We start from the raw sequence: 19854 nt of genomic DNA, 5'->3' as shown, positions 1-19854 counted from the left end.
GAAAACTGCGGGGCCCAGCCAATGCGTCATTCCCGCAGTCGCTCAATCCGGCAACAAGAGCTATCGCCGCAGACACGAGTATTCGTATTCGCACTCACATTCGCACTGCCACTCGCACTCGCACAGCTGCAGCTACAAAGTGCGAACGACTGGGCCAGACATCGCACCCATACACCCATACACCCAGAATGGGCATTATAGAACCGAGATTTTGCTCAAGAGATCGCAACTTACTTTTCAGCTCGAGAAGTTAGCAGGGCAGTGCGGCACTTGAACAAGCTTCTAGAATTTCAACTACTTCAAAGGAAAGTATCTAAGACTTGGCCTTTTGATACTGAGTATCTTGCTTTATGAATTTAAACATCAAACACCCAAGTTTTTCGATGACATCTTAACGTTCTAGTTCTAAAGTTCATATGCCAAATGTTTCAATTTAAATCAGTGTGGCTTCCATTTAAATCTTATAAAAAGCGTCTGGGATAAACCGAAAGCGGGTTAGGCAATTAACGCTTTTCGCGCAGTGTAGATTGGCAGACAGACTGAAAGCGCAGTGGGAGGGTCGCCGCACAGTTATCAGTATTAGTTCCAGTCTCGTTCCCAGTACCAAGCCCAAACCCCAACCCGGACTAAGACTCAGACTCAGACTCAGTCTCAGAAACTGAAACAGACTTAAAATCAAACTGCGGCTGAAACTGAGACGCCGCTGCCGGCGTTGTCTGGAATTCATATTGCCCATATGTGAACTCACACACATACCACACAGACACACACTCACTTAGTGAGACACCGTGTGCCACACGCCCATTTGCACACATGGCCAACCGGATGTTGCAGCCATCTTTGTCATCTTTTTCAATCTCAGCCTTGGCTAAGGTCGCTCCTGCCATCCGATGTCCCATCGACCAGAAAGAGACGGGCGCAGCGAGCGAGCGAGCGAGAAAGAGCCGGGTGGCTGGCGATGCCGTGAAGTCGTGAATTTATAACAAAACGCTAGACTCGGCGACTCTGACCGACTGGTTTGGCGTGTTGGCCCGGCTGAAATGGTTTTTTTTTTGTTGCTTTTATGGCCATAACAAGCAAGCAGCAGAGTAGCAACAACTGTATCAAAAGCATACAAATGCCGCAACCCAAAAACCCACTACACAAATTCTGAATGGGCAAAACATCTGAATATTCGAGATGGTCGAAAGAGAGAGGGCGCGGGGTGGAGCGACGTCGATAAGGAAGTGCGGGTAAGCGAATGCAAATAGATATATATGTATATTAACATGAACAATTGGATAGAAAATCGCTTCAGTAAACACGTGATTATCAAAATTTAAGTTTTAAGATTTAAGATTCAATTAAATTGATTTTGAATAAACATTGAAACAGTAAATTGCTTAAAGATTTAAATCCCAGGCATCTAAGTCCAATAAAATCACACAATTAGCACAATTAAAAGTCCAAGGGCTGAATTGCTAACTTGGCAGCCGATTGCCGCTATCAAAGCCCAAGTTATTATTTCTGCCACCTATTTTCGATTGCATGTTTGAGCCAGTTGGCAAGCACTGCGCCTGTGGGCGTGTAGCTGCCACGCCCCTCCGCCGAGCGTGCTAATGAAACATTTAATTAAGGCATTAAACATCAGAAGCGCCATCAGGGGAGCATAATGAAACCGTATGCCAACACTATGCGTGTGCCTCTGTGTTTATGTATGTGTGTGTGTGGGTGGGGTGGTGTTTGTGCACCTGAATCGTTAACTTAAGTCAAGCCCTGCTGATCAGCCAAAAAGAAAAGAGAAGAGCCCTTCCACTTCTCAATCCACCCTCGCTAATGCCGTCGACAATTGCCGTAAAAGTTTATCGCCCGCATTAAAAAACCATGGATTAAAATTCAACTTCAAATAAAAGTCGTGCATACGCCAGCCAAGAAAAAACAAAAAAAAAATTCCCATCTCTATTTCACAATTTTTTTGGGCTCTTTTTTTTCGACTACTGCCTCCTCTGCACATTTTTCACTTCGTTCTTTTCTTATACGAATTCTTTTGCTGGTCGCAATTTTTTTTGTGCCCACATTTTCCTTCTTTTTGGCAGTTTTTCGTTTTTTGTAATAAAGATAAGAGCTCTACTTTTGCTACCTGCATTGCCTATTGCCCATTTCAGCCACCTACCCCTCCCCACTCCTCTTTGCCAACGTTGGAAAAGTGTTTGGCTAACAAATGTTGTCCACTAATTGCAGGCGAAAAACATTTTCTCGGCTAACGAATTAAGCGATGTAAATTTTTGCGCTGCCGAAAATGGGGAAAATGCCATGGGTCTGGGTTAGATTACAAGTTTTGGGTGGCGTGGGCGTGACACGATGGGCAAAAAGTCAGACAGACATGCAGACAATTTCATATAAAATGCATGAGCATGAAACCAATTCAATAGCCAAAAAATACTAACACTCCCACACACACACACACACACACATGGGAGCGGAAAATGGTTTTGTTGGCTGGATGGAAATGGGGGGGAAAAGGCGGGCTAAAAGGGGGCGGAGGTGCTTCATGTTAACTGCCTGTCGAGCAAACTGCCATCGCACTGAACTCATAGTTGTCCTAGTTGTAGTTGTACTTGCCCAAAAAGTAAAAGACGAGCAGGAAAATGGGGTGGTGGGTGCTCGCAAGGGGAGCAGGGGGGAGTTGAGAAAGCGGAGAAAGGGGGCTGAGAGCAAATTACAGGGAGCCAGCGGCTGAACGGCACAGAAAGCGATGCTAACTTATAGATACAAGATACCGACGATGAAACGAATTTGAAACAGACGAAAATTTGCACAAAAAAATTACAAGAAAAATGCCAGAGTCGGGTGCTCGGTCGGTCGGTCCGCCCAGAATCAAATAGAAGCGACAAAGTTTTCAAATTAATTTATTGATACTGCGATAAAAGAGGCACAGTGGCAAGCGGCAAGCGGCAGAGAGATAGGAAGCGAAGTAGCAAAGTGTGGGAGATAAACGTTTTATGGTCCTGGCCATCAGGAACGATGATGAGATTGTGGGCGGGGTATTCCGGGTAGGGGGGAGGGGGTCAGCAGCCGGACCCGGTTTAATCAAATGTATTGAAAATGTTTCGATTCCCCAGCAAAGTTTCTACAGTCACATGAAAGAGCCCAGGGACATCAAATGATTTTTGATCGTCGAGTGGAAGAAGAAGGACAAAAATGAAAATGAATGAACAGTGGTAGAATGGTGTTAAGCGTATAAAATTCGTCTAGGAAATAATCCAGTCACATAAAGTGCAATTAATTTAAAAGATTATAAAAGTAACTAAAATGCAAGGTAAAAAAAATTATGCCTTAATCATATAAGCTATATACTCAACTGCAAAAGTTTCACATGCAGATGGTCAGTTTCCGGTGCTGCTGTGATAACATAACTCAGCCGCCGTCTTGTCAATGCCACGAAAAGGAAATTTCCTCTCATTAAAAGCCAAATGTGTGCTATCACAATGGGAGCCGAAAGCTTAGCGAAAAATCGAACAAGAAATCAGCATACGACGCACCTACAGCCGACTCCAGAGCACAGAAATATGTACATAACGATGAGCCATGAGCCGCACACGTTTATTTATAAGGCCTAACAACAGTGAGCAGCGGAATATGGAATATGCACATACAAAGCATCTTCGATCCCCCTCTTTAGATCCCCCTCCAAAGACCCCCCTCCATAGAGCCCCCTCCATGTGGCCCCACCATCGAAACGATACTTGTTCAATAACCGATAACATTTCGCTTCTGCTGACTTTGACTTTGCACATCTCATCGTCTCGTTTTGGAATTTGTTGTGCTGCTTTATATTCGGTTCGTAGTTTTGCTGATACCGAGCGAAGCTTTAAACGCGAAAAATGCAAATTTTATTTCGCTATTCCGAAGCTCATCCTCTTGCCCTCCCTCCCTTTCAACGCCTATCTCATCCCGGCTTTAGTTGTGCATTTGGAATTGTTTTGTTTTTTTATTCGGTGTATTCGGTGTGTGTACTCTCATTTCTTTCTATTTGTTTTAAAACGCCGCTTACCCCGATTTATTTATTGTGCCATTCATGTTTCTCTATGTTTATGTGTGTGTTTTTGTGTCGCCCCTTTGTCTCGCCCTCGCCCTCCCCCTCTGCAGTTTGTGTTTTGTGTAATGGCTGCGATATTTATGGCCAGCGGGTCCTTCGTCCTTCGTCCTGCCGACTCCTAGAACCAGCAACTGCTGCAATTTATGACCATGGCCATGGCGAGGAATCGGCATCGGCATTGGAATCGGATTCGCATTTGGATTCCGTATCCCTGGGCTAATAAAATATTGAAATATATAACAATTTGCATGATATTCGGTTCAAGTTCCCGGTTAGAGTTGAATAAATATCCCATTCCACAACGAACCGGGGCAATTGTTTTCATACTGCATACTCTAAATCTCACAGCCTTTGGAGTGCAATTTGTGTCGGGCGGACGGCTTTGATTGCAATTTCAGTTTGTAGCCCGAAAAGCCTTAATTGACATCGGAGGCCGGGGAGTTCAGAGTGCGGTCCTGGGGAATTGCGAATCCATTACTAGTCCGAGCACAGCTTCTAGGTTCCAGCAATTGTCTTGTCAAGTTTATGGCTTGGCCAACCGGTCAGCATATCAATTGGCCGAGCCGAGAGATGCTCTTTCCAATTCCCGAATTCCCATGCCGAAAGTGAGCACATTAGCCAAGCCAAAGATGATGCCGGGCCCATAAACAAAGAGTTTGAAATGTTTAGCCCGAATAAACGGCAGCTATTTCCATTCGCATTACGTCAACATACGCAGATGTTCCGATTTTAGCGGCCGGCATATATTATACATATGTATGTTGGTGGAGATAGACCCACATGTTTGGCGTTTCGCAAAGCGGCCAATACATAAAACTTGCTATAAACAAACAAAGATTTCGCAGCCAGCAAACGCAGAGAGCGATTTGCATCTAACCGATTTGTAAACAGAGATCGAGGAGGAACTGCAAATAAGTAGACAGAACCAGCAGCCAGTAGCTCTAAACTCACTAAAATCAGTACCTAAATCAACAAAGTATTGGAGTACTGTATTATTGCCAATTACTAGTTACGTTCAACATCCAAATCGTTAAAACAAAGAACATAAAACAGAGGAACATACAAAAGAATAAGCAATTTACCCAAAATTCTGTTATCATCAGCGTCACACTTGAGGCAGAAAGCAACAATCAATCTAGAGCCAGAGGCAACTTGCAACATATCCTGACATCGGCAGCAAGAAGCCAACATCTATCCAGAGCTAGTGGCAACTAGCAACACTGCGACATGGCGAACAGCAGCAACAACCAGTGGCAGCAGCAAGTGCTAAAAGCAACAACCTGCAACATTCTACACAGGTTTGGGGCAGCAACATCAGACCAGTGGCAGCCATCAGGAACACCAATCAACTCTGTCATCGGGGGCGTTGCTTTAATATGCAGCGGGTTGTCAAAAAGATTATGGCACATAACGACAACACCTGTCGCTGCCTGGCTGATGTTGATGGTGATGCTGGCGATGTTGCTGGTGTTGTTGGTGTTGCTCGGCCTGATAACACACGGAGATAATGGCGCTCAACAATCTGTTGCTCGGCTGATGCCCTGGAGCGGCTGCTCCTGCTGCTGCTTCCTTTCGACTGTCTCGCATTTAATGTGGCCACATAAATTTCGGGGCAAATCAAAAACGCGTTTTATGGCTTGCCATCGTCGATGCTGCCACTGCCACTGCCACTGCTTTTGCTGCTGTTGCTGTGTCCTGACTTGGTCCGTGGGCTAACAAAATTTATTGCATTTTACAAGCATATTACAAACGCTCAGCCCGCACGTACAGAGCTTTACCCACTTTCCCCCCTGTTTTCCCTTTGTTCGGGCTCTTCAATTCCCAGCAGCCACATAAAGCGCGTCATGTCCGCAGCTTGTCCGTGGCCTGTCCGTCTGTGTGTACGTATTGTCCGTATTGTCCGTACTGTCCGTACGGTTCGCACTGTCCGCTCCACTGCTGCTGCTCTTCGTGGCTGCCAAATTGATGCAGACTCAGTGGCGCCAGGAGCGGCAGCAGATTCAGCTTTTGACCATGGCTCCATGGAGCACGAGTAGTGGAAGTGGCAGTGTAAGGGGATGGGCGAGCAGTCAAGATTGATGGCCCGTTGAATTGCTCGCTCTGCGGCTATTCCCTCGACTTCTTTGGGGGCCCGTTTCTCGAGCTTCTGTCTCACCATATGAATTACTCATTGCTCATTTTTGCTGCAATTTATTGTCATTGTTGGTGGCGCGGCTGCCTCGATTGCCACGACTGCCACGGTTGCTGCTGTTGCAGTTCTGATGCCGCTATCGCAATTGCAATTTTTCTTGCACATTCTTTATGGCAAGATGTTTTTCTCGCTAGATTTTTCATGTCGTCGCGGGTCTCTTTTTGCTCGCCGTATAAGCGAGCGTGGCCGGGCATATTTCGTCGATATTTACTTAAATGCTCACAAAGGACACACGGGGCGCTGCTGAGTTATGGCTGCAGGTCCTTGAAGGCTGGATAAGGAATCGCGGCGATCATTGGCGAACATGGCGCGGCAATTACAACTAATGCGGCAACTGCGTGTTCCTGCTGCCGCTGACATCATTAGGCTCATGCACACACACATACATTGATGTGAAAATTGTACACTGGGGAAAACAGTGGCTCAATATTAAAGAGAGTAAAACTTTTGGGTGGGATAGCAATCCTTCCTTGAATGTACCAGTTACGGCAGTTTGAATTAATTAGTAAATTCGTTATTTTAAATCACCATTTGCAGAAGAAGTGTTTTTTCTCTGTGTACTTACACATATTTTCAGGCTGGCACATCGTTTGACTTTGGCCACTTCCGCCTAGTCCACAGGCTTAATTTCCTGCTCTCGCCTCTCGCACAACATGCCGTATGTGTAATCAAGTGAATGGTGCCACATGCCACATGCCACACACATGCACACACGCACACACACTAGCACTAGCACTAACACTAACACAAGAGTATCCACTTCCTTTTCGCTGCTTTCAGGCTTTGCTTAATCACAGAAACTGCCATTTTTCATCAAAGTAATTACGAGACTTCGCCTGCCTCCTTTTATTTTTTTTTTTCTTTGTTCCCCTTCCAACACACACACACGCATGCCACACGACCACGCCCACCGCCCTAACTGCCTGTTTAAACACTTTGCCAACCAGCCGCCCGTTTGTGTCCATTTTTATGTGGCGTCAAATTAAATCATTTGATATGCATTAAAATTTTATGCACCATTTTATTTTGTTAGCATAGCTGTATCCCTTTCAAACCCACATTCCCTTTTTTTTTTCGTTTCGCTTACCTTTATTTTTTTGCCATTCCTTTTAGGTTTTGAGTATCCATTTCCATTACTCGACACTTTTGTGCCGTGAAAATATTTCGTTTTTGGCGTTGCCTACTTTCGAGCGTTGGCGAATGAATTTTTTATGTGCCACACATTTTGTTAACTGACAAAAGGCCAAGTCACTGGCTGCATGGGAAATTAATATTGCAAATACCTTTCAGTGGGATTGGTACGCCGAAGTGCTTATGCAGATTTACAAAATTTGTTGCCATCGTTTGTCCCAAACTTTTTTGATTTCGTTCGTTTGATTGTTTTGTTTCTGTTGCTTTTGCTGTTGCTGTTGGACGAGAGGAATCCTTTTTACGCCCGCTGTGCACAAAAATATTAACGAGCCAAAGTTCCGTTTGGCAAACATGAAAGGCGAGAGCAAGAACAAGAAGTTCCACAACCCAAAAACTAGAAGATGAAGCTGATTGCCAAACAGGAAAAAAAAAAAAGGGTTTGCCATTGCTGGTGGGGCCAAAAGTCCTTGGCAAAAACTGGGCCACGCCCATGCCAACAAGGTAAGGCAGAGGAATTTTTGGCAATGAGTGGCAGCCCCCCGCCTGCGGGCCATGTTTTGTTTTCTGCCAATTGGCGTGGGTTGCTGCTGCTGCTGCTGCTGCTGTTTTTCCACCTCTGACTCTGGCGGGCCAACTGCCAAGAGCCCATGAATTTTCCAGCAAACAAGAGCACATACCCACATGTCCTGCCATTCCTTACGGCCTGTACACTGTGTTTGTGTGTTTTCTTGGCCAGGTTGTCATAATTTCCAAGTGACCCACACTGCATGTGGTCATGTTTGTTATCCCATACTAGCACATATGTACATACACTCCTCCTTATGTATGATTTATGAAAACTGCTGCAAAATTTGCTTTGCCGTGAAATTCGAAATCCTTTTGAAAAGGCTGAAATGAAACGGTTTTCTTAGCAGCTTGCCTTCCAAACGCCGCAGGTGACACCATTCAAGCTGAGTTCAAAGTTCAACACTTTGTAAAATGTATTAGGAAAGCGAATTAAGAAAACTCGCTGTGCTTTTCCGCAGACTGGCTTATTAAAACAACCTGTGCAGCTGCTTAAACATAAATGGGGCAAATAATTTCGCATTGAGTTCGAGTCAATAAAGTGTAAATAACACTGCAGTCCAAAAAAGCTGCCAACAGCTGTCAGTCGCCAGCAGCAGCAGAATTTTCCATTACTTTTTTTCTCTTTTTTTTTTTTTGGGTGGTGCAATGGTGCAGTGGTGCAAAAGGAGCAACAATGGCCATGTAGACAGCAAAACTCCCACACACCCACACTCGAAACACACACACACAAAATTGTATGTTTTGTTCGCTGTCTTGTCTGTTGCTGTTGCAATCCTTTTTAAGCACAGAATGCAAGCGAAGTTTTTTCGAGGGGGGGGGGAGGGGCGAAACAAGACCCAGACAATGAGATGTGGTTCCTGTAGTTGCAGTTCTTAGTTTATTCTTTCAATTCCATGTCGAGCATGCGGTTTTCCAGCTCCAAAAGCTCCAACGTTGTGCATTTGCAAGTTTTTAGTTTTTGTCCAACCGACCAACCAACCGACCGTACAACTCACCTCCCCTCATACTTACCACCCCCGCAGCTCGTTCGTTTTTATAGACTCCTGCACTTGTCGCAGCCAATTGTCTTGGACACAGACTCCACTCACAGGTTCTGGCGCTCCAAGGACCCAACGGGTGGTCTGCCAGGTGCTTTTCGGGCTTTAGTTTCTGACAATACGCAAAAGAAAATATGGCTGGCGGTGAAGCGGTGGGAAGCGGGGAGCGGACGGGGGGGAGCTGAAAAAGTTTTTGTGCGTTTTCATTTTAAGCATATTATGAAACTTAAATGCGATGTAATTTGTTCTTGGTTGTCTTGGTTATGGCTTAGCCCGCTTTAAGGATATGACAGTTTACAGTTCGCTCTTGAGTGCGGTTGACAGGTGTCTCTGTGGGTGCCTGTGTGTATGAGTGTGTGTGTGTGCGAGTCTGTGTGTGTGTGTGTGTGTGTTTTGGCCGCGTTTTTCGGGCTCTGACAGGAAAACGTTTTTCCGTGGCCATGTCATTGTCCCGCTTTTAGTGCTGTCACATTTTGTCACCTTTGTGTGGCTCCTGTCTCTCCGCCTCTTTCTACCTCCATCTCTCCCTCTCTCTCTCTCTCTCTCTCCTCTTCCTTCTCGCTCCCGCGCTATCTGCTCTTGTCGCTTTTTGTTAGCACTGATTATATCGCCATTATTAGAGGCTGAAACCCCTTGAATTCCCCACCATTCGCACTACCATATTCCGTTGACGTATATGACGTTGTATGCTTGCTGACAGCTCGCCTCCGGCAGGCTTTGCCACCCACACCCCCACCTCCCTAACTCCCCACCACCCCCTGCATCTGAGGTGTTAGACACACTGCGGCAAAATGTTCTTAAATACGCTTAATCTTCCATCTTCTTGAAAGTAGAAGTGCACAAGTTTGTTTGCGGTCACCCCCACTCAAAAGTTCTTTCATACTCAACACTTATTAGTTTGAAATTTGTTTAAGAGTGAAGAGCTGTCACATTTTTTTTTCCTGTGCACTTCTCTTAGCCCGCTGTTTCGCCAAAGTTGCCACTTCCATTCTCGCCGTAATTGTTTGCGGTTGGCAGTTATTAATGCGGGGAGGCGAGGCTGGCAGCCAGGATGAACATCGACTTCCTGCCTCCGTTGGCCACGCCTCCCTAATGAGGTCATTGCTTGACAATCGCATTTGCCATGCAACATTTGTTGCTGCTGCTGCGCCTGCTGCTGTTGCACTTCTGATTTGTTGCATTCCCAATGCAGCAGTCGCATCACATTGCATTGCATTGCATGGCATCTTCAGCGTTGTCCTTCGGCATCGCTGCTTTCATTTCCGCTTCCTATTCGCCGTTCGCTTTCTTTCCTTCACCTCCGCCCCCTCCCCCTACCAATCCCCCTGCCTAACCCCCATCCCCCATTGTAGCTGTCATTAGGCGCCGCCCCCTTTCTGCGCACCCCCCTTTTCCCGCCGCCCCTGGTGGCCACATTTCATTTGATTTTAGTTCATTTTAACTGTCTTTTGTCTCGTGTTTTACGCTGCTTCGGCATCTTTTCGCCGCCGCAGCGTTGCTTTCATTAATTTCGCCAGACGCGGGGAAATTGCGAAAGGGGGGAAGGGGGGCGGGCAGCACTCTCTCTTCTTCGACATAATTTATGCGACAAGGCGTGCAGGAGATAAATTTCCGTCGTTTGCCATTTTTCGCTTGCGTTGTATTTGGTCTAAATAAATTAAAGCATCCTCTGTGGGCCAAAAGCGAGCTGTACGGCAAGGGGGGCCATAAGCTGGCCAAAAACTGTAATAGTTCCCAACGCTTTTTGGGGGGCAAGACGCGCTTTGAGCCTGTTGATTAATGCCCGCTCTTAATTGCATCGAGGGGGTGTCACAACAATGCACTTGCCGCAAAAAAGTGGCAAAATGCAGCCTGCAGCTATGATTGCTCACAAAGATAGATAGATATGAGGCTTGTAGGTGAAATGCTTCTAAATATATGCCTTCAAACATCTAAACACAAGCTCAATTAATATTATTCGATTTTTGAATATTTTATTTCTTTTTTATGATTACCGAAAGTGAGTTCTAGATTATTGTGGCATATTTATTCCCAATAAAGTTTATATTTCTGTTTACTCATTTGCCGCCACCTTTTGTTTTGTTGCTTGACATTTACTAAGCTTTTCGTTATTTTTTTATAGTTATTTAACTAACCATTAACCCATTTTACTACACAGTTATTTAATCGAAGCCATTGTACTTCCTAACTCTGTTTATTCCCCCGTTTCCGTTCTATTACCTTCTAGTGTGCGCATTTGCATTAATGCTCACACATGCAATATCTGTTTGACTTCTACCCTAATAACGAGCTTTTAGCCCACACTTGTGGCACTCCCTGTGACAGCCGCAGTTGAGCACGCCTCATGTAAAATAGCATTTTCGTGCGTTTGTTAATTAAAAGTGTACATTTGGGGGGATGGGAATGGGTTTGCACGTTGCAGGTGGCATGTGGTAGGTGGCAGGTGGCAGGTGGCACGTTGCTGGATTGCCGTTTACAACTGCCATCTGCCCTTCGATGCAGCAGCACTGATGCGTTTTTGAGGTAAACCATAAATAATGAATGAAATTAACAGCAGCAAAAGGGGCAGAGGGAAAAGGGCTGGGAAATTCCCCATTTCCCCGGCAACTGTCACACGTATATGTCGCGTGTGTGTCTGTGTGTGTGTGTAAGTGGCTGCCGTTTTTCCAGGCAATGCCAATGCATTTTCATTTTCATCCTTTTGCGAGCAGGGCCACAGATTCCAAAGCAGATTGAAGAAGGAAATTTTGTGATTTATTGCCGTCGAGTTGCAGGAATTATGGTTGCAGTTGGAAGACATTTTTAACCATTCGCCGTCACAGCGCTGAGTTATGACCAGCATAAATTATGCACAGAAGCGAGCGCCGCGCAGAATCACAATCAGAATTGAGATAATGGCCAGGCTCTCAAGGAGTTGGCCAATATTGGCTATAATCGATTTGTTGCCACCTCCAGCGAGTGGGCTCATGAATGTTTATGCTGTCGCTTAGCCTTTTTATGCGGCCATCAGAAAAGTGCTTTGTGCTCCGTTAGTTACTGTTGCCCACTGGCAAAGCGCGCATTTCCGTTTCCGGTCATAAAACTTCATTGGGTTATCAAAAGTGGGGTGGCTTATTTATGCTCTGGCCATTACTTAGCCAAGTCTTGCGGGCACATGATTTGCCAACAAAAGATACAAGTTGCAGATACAAGTGCAGCGTAATTCAGCTAGCAGAAGATGCCAAACAATTTATTCTGCACTCATGTCTAAGCTAGCGCAAAAATATTCATTTATTTTGTGTTGGCACGACGGCAAGGCAGCAGTCGGAAACCGCAGCAATTAACAAGGATATGCAGGAAGGGAAAATGGCTGGGAAAAGTTGGGAAAGCTAAGTTGGGGGCAAACGTGGTGGATGGCTGGCTAGCTGTATGCTATATAGCTGGCCAGTCAAGTGGCCAACTTTGTTGTGGCTCGCAACTGGCACTTGCTTATCTCGCATCGCTGCATTTTCATAATAAACAAATTTTATTTTATAAATGCTCTCCGGCCCGGGGAAAAATGAAGTCATGTGGTCCGAGACCCAAAGCCCCCTTAAACTCAGAGACGTATATACACTAAATATATATATATGTATATATATACATATATTTATATGGGGGCTTGTCGACTGAGACGAGAACTAATGTGCGTTGCACTGCAAGACAATGCCAGGCAGCCAGCCAACCAACCAACCAACCAGCCAGTCAACCAGCCAGTATCCTCCATCCATATCCTGGCCACATTCTCTCACAGTTGAGCAAGCAAAGCAATTATTTATATTTTTGGCTGAGCATTTCTCTCCTGCGGTTTTTGGGGTTTTTCAAAGCAGGGTGGGGATAACTCAGCCCACAGCTCGAAATTAAAGTCACACATCGCAAGGAGCTGCACAATAAAAATGTGCAGGGCACGCAAAACGTGCCAGGATATTCAAGTGGCCAGGACATCCATGCAGTTTATGGCCGAAAAACGAAGGCCCTCCCTGACTTTGGCCTGAAAGTAGTTTTCATTGTTTTCCCTGCCCTCGGTTTTATGTGCCATTCCGGCGTTGTAATGCCCTACGTAGTGGTGTCCTGTAGACGACGTCTGTTTTGTTGTGGCCACAAGCAACAAGGACTTCTAATTAGCACACTGTCAGCGGCGGTTTGGACGAAGAGGTGGTGGTGCTGGTGGTTGGCAGGACAATGAGACGACAAATGTGCTTAAATGGCCGAGTTGTGGACGCCACTAAAAACTCAACTAAAACTAAAATTGCACGACGAAAGGACGCGAAACGGAAACCGCAAACTGGCAAATGGCTGCCACTGCTGAAGGACATTACCAGCTTTTTGGGTCCTCTCGCTTCTTCACACACATGCTACCTTTTTGTATGCATAGAAAGCGGTGGCTTTGAGTCGGCTGCAAAAACCTTTAAGAATAAAAATGGAAAAGCTACGTCCTGTAAGCGCCTGATGTCCTGCCGTTGTCCTGCACTCCTTCGGCACGACTATTATTATGGGAATTTTCATTCTGACCGTCTCGTTTGCCACTCGCGTTTATTTCCATTTTGATTGCAGCTGCTGTTTCGTTTTTTTTTTTTGCTGTGTATTTTGGTTTTTTCCTCGAGCCGCCACCACTGCCCGCAAATGTATGCAACACATTTCGTATGCAATGGTCGCGGCAGCAAATCCGCAGGATCGTCAAGGGGCTGAGAGTTGGACACGAGCTGGAGTAGGGACAGTGGCAGGGGCAGGGGCAGGGGCAGGGGCACGACTGCCACTTCCGTGCTGGTCGGCGGAAATGGCGGCGTCAGGTCGCCAGCAACGACACCCAGGGCCAAAAGTGAAATCCGAAGCGACGCTGGAAAACACATGGAGCCAGTTGGCAAGGGCAGTCGGCAGGACAGGCTAGGAATGAAACCAGGACGAGGCAGAGCAGGGAAAGGGTTCCAGAGACGGCCAATTGAATGTGTGGCTCTGGTTTCAAGTGCCGCCACTCAACTAGCACTTATTGCATGCGACAAACGACAGCGGCAGGCTCACAGGACACGAATGCGCATGATGATGGGATGGGATGGTCTGTAGATTTTTTGAAACGGAAGGCAGGAAGCAGGCGGAGCAGGAAGATGAGGGACTCTGCTCCGGATGCGGCCGCAAACTTTTGTCGTTTTTTCAATTTCAATTTTTCACTGAAGTGCCCGGTCCTTCTCACTCGTTCCATTTGGTTTATCCTTCTCTGTCTGCACTTAAAGCAGTTAGCACGATGACCATCATTGGCATATCCATGTATGAATTCAAGCCCATTCTCCGCCACTTGCCACAGGGCCATTTGCTGCATATGGCGCTGGCTGGTTGCAGGGGGCAAGGCTTCATGTAATTGTTGAACGTTGCAGGCAAGGATCCGCAGGAGCAGTTGGAGCATACACACATTATGGTTACGCAGCGTTGCGATGAGGATTTTCGGTGCCTAAGCGGCCGTGAAGTCGGAAAACAAACAGAACTGGAGAGAAAGCCAGGCTAGGCACAGATTTAATAAAGTAAATCGAGTTTTTGCGCAATCAAGTCCTAGTTTGGATACTTCAAACTGAGGGTTATAAGCACTGGTGTTGAATTACAAAATATTATAGTGTGAAGTCAGCTAAATCTTCGGATTTTGAGATACAGGATCAGGAACTGTATAATACATTTTAAATAATTATCAAACAAAAACTTCAATTTAAATACCAAGTATCTAAGTGCGAGCCAAGTATCCAGGCCAAGCCTTTCTCCACACTTACGCTTATTTCAATAATTTATATACTTCATCCAGTTAACGAAGCCCGCAAACTTCTTAGTACTTTGGTAATACCCCGAAAGTAACTCCCTTTTTCAGGCCAGAAGAAGTCGGTGGGATGGGCACTCACCTGGTGTCATAACTGCCAACTGCAGACGTTGGTCGGATTCAGGAGTGCGGAGTGCGGAGTGGGGTGCTCCGTACGGCAGACTGCAGTTATTACGGCCGTAAGCGTAACTGTTATCTGTTTTTGTGCCCGGACCCGTTTTCGTGTTCGTGTTCGTGTTCCTGTTTCCATTTGGGAAATTTCAGAAGTTCGTTGATTCGTTTCTTCTTTTTTCTTCACTTTTTTTTCGCATTTTTTTTTGGCTGCTGCTGCTGCTGTGCCCGTTGCTCGCTCATAATTTAATATTTACAAAGTGGAGCGAAGCTGGCAACAGAAAACTGCAAAATAATAAAACGAAATTACCAAAGGGCCCCAGAGAGGAAAATGGGGCGCAGGGCGGGGCAGCTGCAGCAAATCTGTGCTGTGCATTAAAAAACGCTTAGGGCAGCAACTTTGTCGCCTGCCAGGCGACTGTCCACTGTCCAGTGTCCGCAGTCCAGTGTCCTCTGTGTCCAGTGTCCTCTATGTCCAGAGTGTCCAGTGCCCTGTGTCCAGAGCCCAGTGTCCTGCTGGCTGGCATTGTTCATTGACAGTTTGGCTTCCTCTGCCGAAACTGCGGACTCTTCCTCTCTCTTGAGAGAGAGAGAGAGAGAGGGATGGGGTCCTGCACCCTTTTACCCGCTGAGCCTGTCGTGCATTTTCAAATTTGTTTGTTTTTAATTAATTGCACGCGCGCTGGCGATGACGATGTGGCCGACAACACAGCCAGCAGTAGCAGCAGCAGCTCATATGTGACCGAAAATGAAGTAGGAAAGTAGGAAAAGTGCGGGAAAAATCGGGGGAAAAGGCAGGGGGGAACTGCGTGCTGGACAGTGATTAAGCGAGCCGAAACTCAGTCTGTAATGGCGTTGGCATGCCAGTAGATTTTAGATAAAGTCCCCGGCCTACTCGCTTTTCAGCCGATTTTCCCCATTTTTCCCTAGGCGCGGCGTCGCCCTCAAGTATGCCATAAAAATGTTCGGACTTAATTTCGATTAATTTACCAGAGTTTTCCCATTGTGTTTTCCCCACACTCTCTCCTTCCTTTTTTTTTTTTTTGGATTTTTCGCTGTTCCCATTTTGGCACAATTACCAACACCATCAAAAATGAAATCAAATTGAAGTTGCGCCGAAAAAAAAACGAGGCAGCAGCACACCCTTTTGCCTTGACAGCGACGACTGAGGAAAATTTGCATAAATTTTAAATTTCAATTTGCAGTCGGCGAAAAAATGAAGACAAATTATGCAAGCCAAGAAAAAACAGAAAAACAGAAGAGTTCGAGACATCTGCAAACGGCAAAAAATGCCGAAACCAAATTAGCAGACAACAAAGAGACTCTCTATCGTTCTTCCTCCGAATTTTTTCACTTTTTTATTTTTCCTTTTTTTTTTCTTTGCCATCCTGACTAGTCAGGCGAACGAAGGACACCCTTTTTCACTCGGTAGCTAACGCACTTTGCCAGCCGAGATGATTGTGTCCTGCTGCCTTTTGCCTTCTGCTTTTTTAGCTTTTATCGAAGAGCGAGTCCTTGGTGCGTTTTTCAAACAGGTCCTATATCCTCTGTCCTGTGCCTTCTGGGTCGTTTTACAAATTCTTACACATCCGGCAAGGAATCACATGTGTGCCTGGGCTGTGTGTTTTGGTCAGGGTTATAACGGAAAAGGAAACAACTGCTATTGGCAGCCATACGACGTTAAGGATAATCGTGATGACAGCATATTTTGTTACCCACGGTCCAGCTTCCGATTGCTTGTGTGATGTTCGTTTGGTTCAGTTTCAGGTTTAGTTGGGCTTGCCTGTCAGTTGGCTGTCTTTAAAATGACATTAAAAACGGGCAAATAAGCTTAGCCAGACATTCGGCAGTCACTTTTGACTTTTCACCCGCCGGCAGAGAAAAATCGAGCAGAACTAAACGCAATTTAAAATAAATCACAACACAAAATGCCGAAAGAGCTACACCCATTTGGCTGTGTCTTACAAGTGGGCGTGGCAGGTGGCAGGCAGTCGCCTTGTGTGACTGCAGATTGATATGGGAGTATCTGTGTGCTGCTTTAAAACTTGGTTGACAAATGTGAATTTTATGTTGATTTCTGCCAGGGAGCCAAGAAAAAGAGCTTACTCTAATATTTCTCTCCTTCATTTCTTTCAGACGTCTTTGGGGTCTCGGCTTGGCAAGATGGAAATCTTAATCCAAATGGATGTGAATCTGGATGGGAAGTCGAGGTAAGTGCCTGAGTTTCTTGCCGTATTAAGTTTCCGCTTAGCAAGCAAAAGTTTTGCTTCACTTCTAGTCGAACGTTAACCCTCTGCAAAAAGGGTGCGTTGAGTATACGCAACGTGGACTGACCCTATTAATTGAACGCTTGTTTATTTATGGGCCTCGTTATTTGAGTGCATTCAAGTGTTTTGTACTGCGAGTGGCCACGCCCCCTTCGGAGCGATGGGGGGTCCGGCAGGCGGGCACTATAAATTGTTAAGTTTTATCAGCCGCAACAACAGGAGCAGCATGAATAATAAGGCAGAGCAACGCCCACTTTCGCATTGCGTGCTCTCGAACAGGAACCTGAAAGTCCTGAAATTCTGAAATACATGCACACTGCCACTCACATATGCAAAGCCACACACATAGGCACTCACACATACGCACTCGCACGCACAATTGAAGCGGAAGTGCGCATTGTTTCCGCTTTTAATAAGAGTCGTTGTTCGCTGCAGCGCTGCAACAAGGCACTGCATATGCTCGGGCATAATAATAAAGCATGCCGCTTGCCAATTCAGTGGATTGGGACTGGGAGTCGACCATAAATTGCATTAAATTGCATTTAAATGTGTCGGACAGGTTAACAATGCGAGGAGTATCCGCCATAATTGATTGTAAATTAAACCTAACTCCGGCCAAGGCCCTTAAAGGCAACATCAGCTTAACGGGCGAATCCTTAAATTGCACGTAATTATTCGGGCATTTTAACACTCTACGTCTTCGTCTGTCCCCAGTTTAATTTCCACGCTTTTGAGCGTGAAATAGCCGGCGCTGACAGCGAAAAGAAAGCAAAGTTGGGCAAACTAGCAATTTGCTATGCTCTACAAGGCACTTTTTCCGCCTTTGTCCTCCTCGGGGAAAGCGAGAAAACTTGAATCTTATCCCAAGGAAATTTGCATGTCGTTTGGGGTTTCCCAGCCAGAGCTCGTCCTTGCTCCTTTTGGTTATGGCATGCCAGTCGACAATTAAACATATTCACCATTCACATTAATTGTGGCGAAAGTTTCGGCCAGAAACCACCAACCTGCTGTGCCACCTGCGGTGGCTGCCACAAGCACACACTCAGGACATTCTCGTTTCTCGTTTGTAGTGCCGCCGTTTGTAGTGGCTTATACTCAATTTCTTTTCCTTTTTCTTGTTTTATTTTTTTTTTTTTGCTTTTTTGGTCCTCAGCTGGAACTGACTATGATCTATGGCACTTGGCATGTGTGAAAGTGGGTTTGGGGCGGGCGTAGGAAAGGGGTGGGCACTTGCAGAAAATTAGGGCTGCGATCAGAAGGCAAATGTATAATAAACTTAGGTAAGAACTTTTGTTTGCACAGAACTGGAAAAGTTTGCACTCAAAACAACATTAGGCAGCTTGGAAAATAGTTAAAAGAAAATTTAAGAATCTTCATACAGTGCTAGCATCTATTGCAACTTGCTAAACCATTTCAAATACCAAAGTGTTATAATGGAACTAAGATAGCTGACTGGCTCGTATCACAGATTTTTTTCGAGTGCAGCTACCCAAGGTAGATGACTTTTCGTCTCCACTTGATTAGCATTCGCCTTAGCCATTTGAGTCGCTTTGTGCTGGAGTGCAGGAGCGTGCCTATTGATGCGTGCTAATTGCGAGGCGACTCCGCATTGAAGTCCGTGCCAAGAATATCCTGGTGCGCCAGGATGCCACATTGTTATTTGGACGTAGCTGGTGTGCATAACAAGGAAATCCGTTTCGAGTGCGAGTGGTGGCGAATGGAGGCGAGTGGAGGCGAGTGGAGGCTGCAGTTGGTCTTTGTCTTGGCGGAAGTTCTCGAGTGCTCCGACTGGCTTCGAGTGTGCTCTCTTCGAGTGTCCTGTCTGGCCCTGACTAGCTCCTCCAGCTTTGCCATTTTCCATTTTACATTTCTCCAGTGCTGGCTGACCCACTGCAACGGGCTTATCGGGCCCAAGTCCTTTGGCAAATCAACGACCAGGGAGTAAACCGCTGACAGCACTTATCAAAACGTTCAATCAATCAATCAATTGTTGCCAACAAAAGGGCGCTCAGAGAAAAACACAGTAATATCACTCATACGCCCATTTGTAGCGACAAAAAAGCAGTGCCAAAGCAAATCAGCTTAGGCTAAAAAACAAAAATAAGGAAAACAGGACCAGCAACTGGGGGAAAAAAAAAGGCAGCACCACTATTACAAAGGACATATGCCGGCTGACATGAAAGCAAAGCCCACTCCCACTCTAACATTCGGTGGCTGGCTTTTGTGTGGCGGCTTTTTATTTGTCCATGGCTTCTGACCCAAAGAGACCCCAGCCGAAAAGCCAAGCCAATGGACTGGCGGGCCAACAAATCAGGCGCAAATCGGCCAGACAAAAGGCGGTGGGCAGCGGGGGCGGTGAGGTGAAAGCCCAGGCAAGAAGCGGTTAAAAAAAAACGTGCAACATTGTCAACAGCATGCCGCATGTCACTGCAATCCACTGGATGTGTCAGCTTCGGAGCTTCGGAGCTTCAGAGCTACGGATTGCCAGGATTCCAGGATGCCCACCTGCAGTTCGTCTCGTTAAAGGGCTGCCGCCTAATAAGCCAATTCAAAGCTGGTTCACTTGGTGAATGAAAGAAGGAAAAGCGGGGTGGGTGCTGAGTGTGTGGCAAATGTTTATCCAATGTGGCACATGCATAAATTTATGCTTACACACA

At 46.0% G+C, this 19854-nt stretch overlaps 1 protein-coding gene across 5 annotated transcripts in view; it reads left to right on the top strand.

Moving 5' to 3' along the window:
• Positions 1-453: 453 nt before the first annotated feature.
• The window catches only part of LOC120447118, a 43788-nt gene continuing 24387 nt past the window's right edge, over positions 454-19854 (top strand). For 4 of the 5 annotated variants that reach the window (XR_005615916.1, XR_005615917.1, XM_039628548.1 and 1 more), the window contains exons 1-2: positions 454-1232; positions 17067-17140. Coding sequence is in view for 3 of the 5 variants with exons in the window: in XM_039628548.1 (XP_039484482.1) it covers positions 17094-17140 (47 nt within the window). In the remaining 2 variants the exon portion in view is untranslated. Of the gene's footprint in view, positions 1233-16278; positions 16989-17066; positions 17141-19854 lie in introns of those variants that run through there. The other variant, XM_039628547.1, reaches the window with a different exon arrangement.

Source organism: Drosophila santomea, chromosome 2R (assembly GCF_016746245.2).
Source record: "Drosophila santomea strain STO CAGO 1482 chromosome 2R, Prin_Dsan_1.1, whole genome shotgun sequence".
NCBI lineage: Eukaryota > Metazoa > Arthropoda > Insecta > Diptera > Drosophilidae > Drosophila > Drosophila santomea.
The sequence above is the reverse complement of the archived record's forward strand: the minus strand, read 5'-3'. Positions and strand labels throughout refer to the sequence as shown.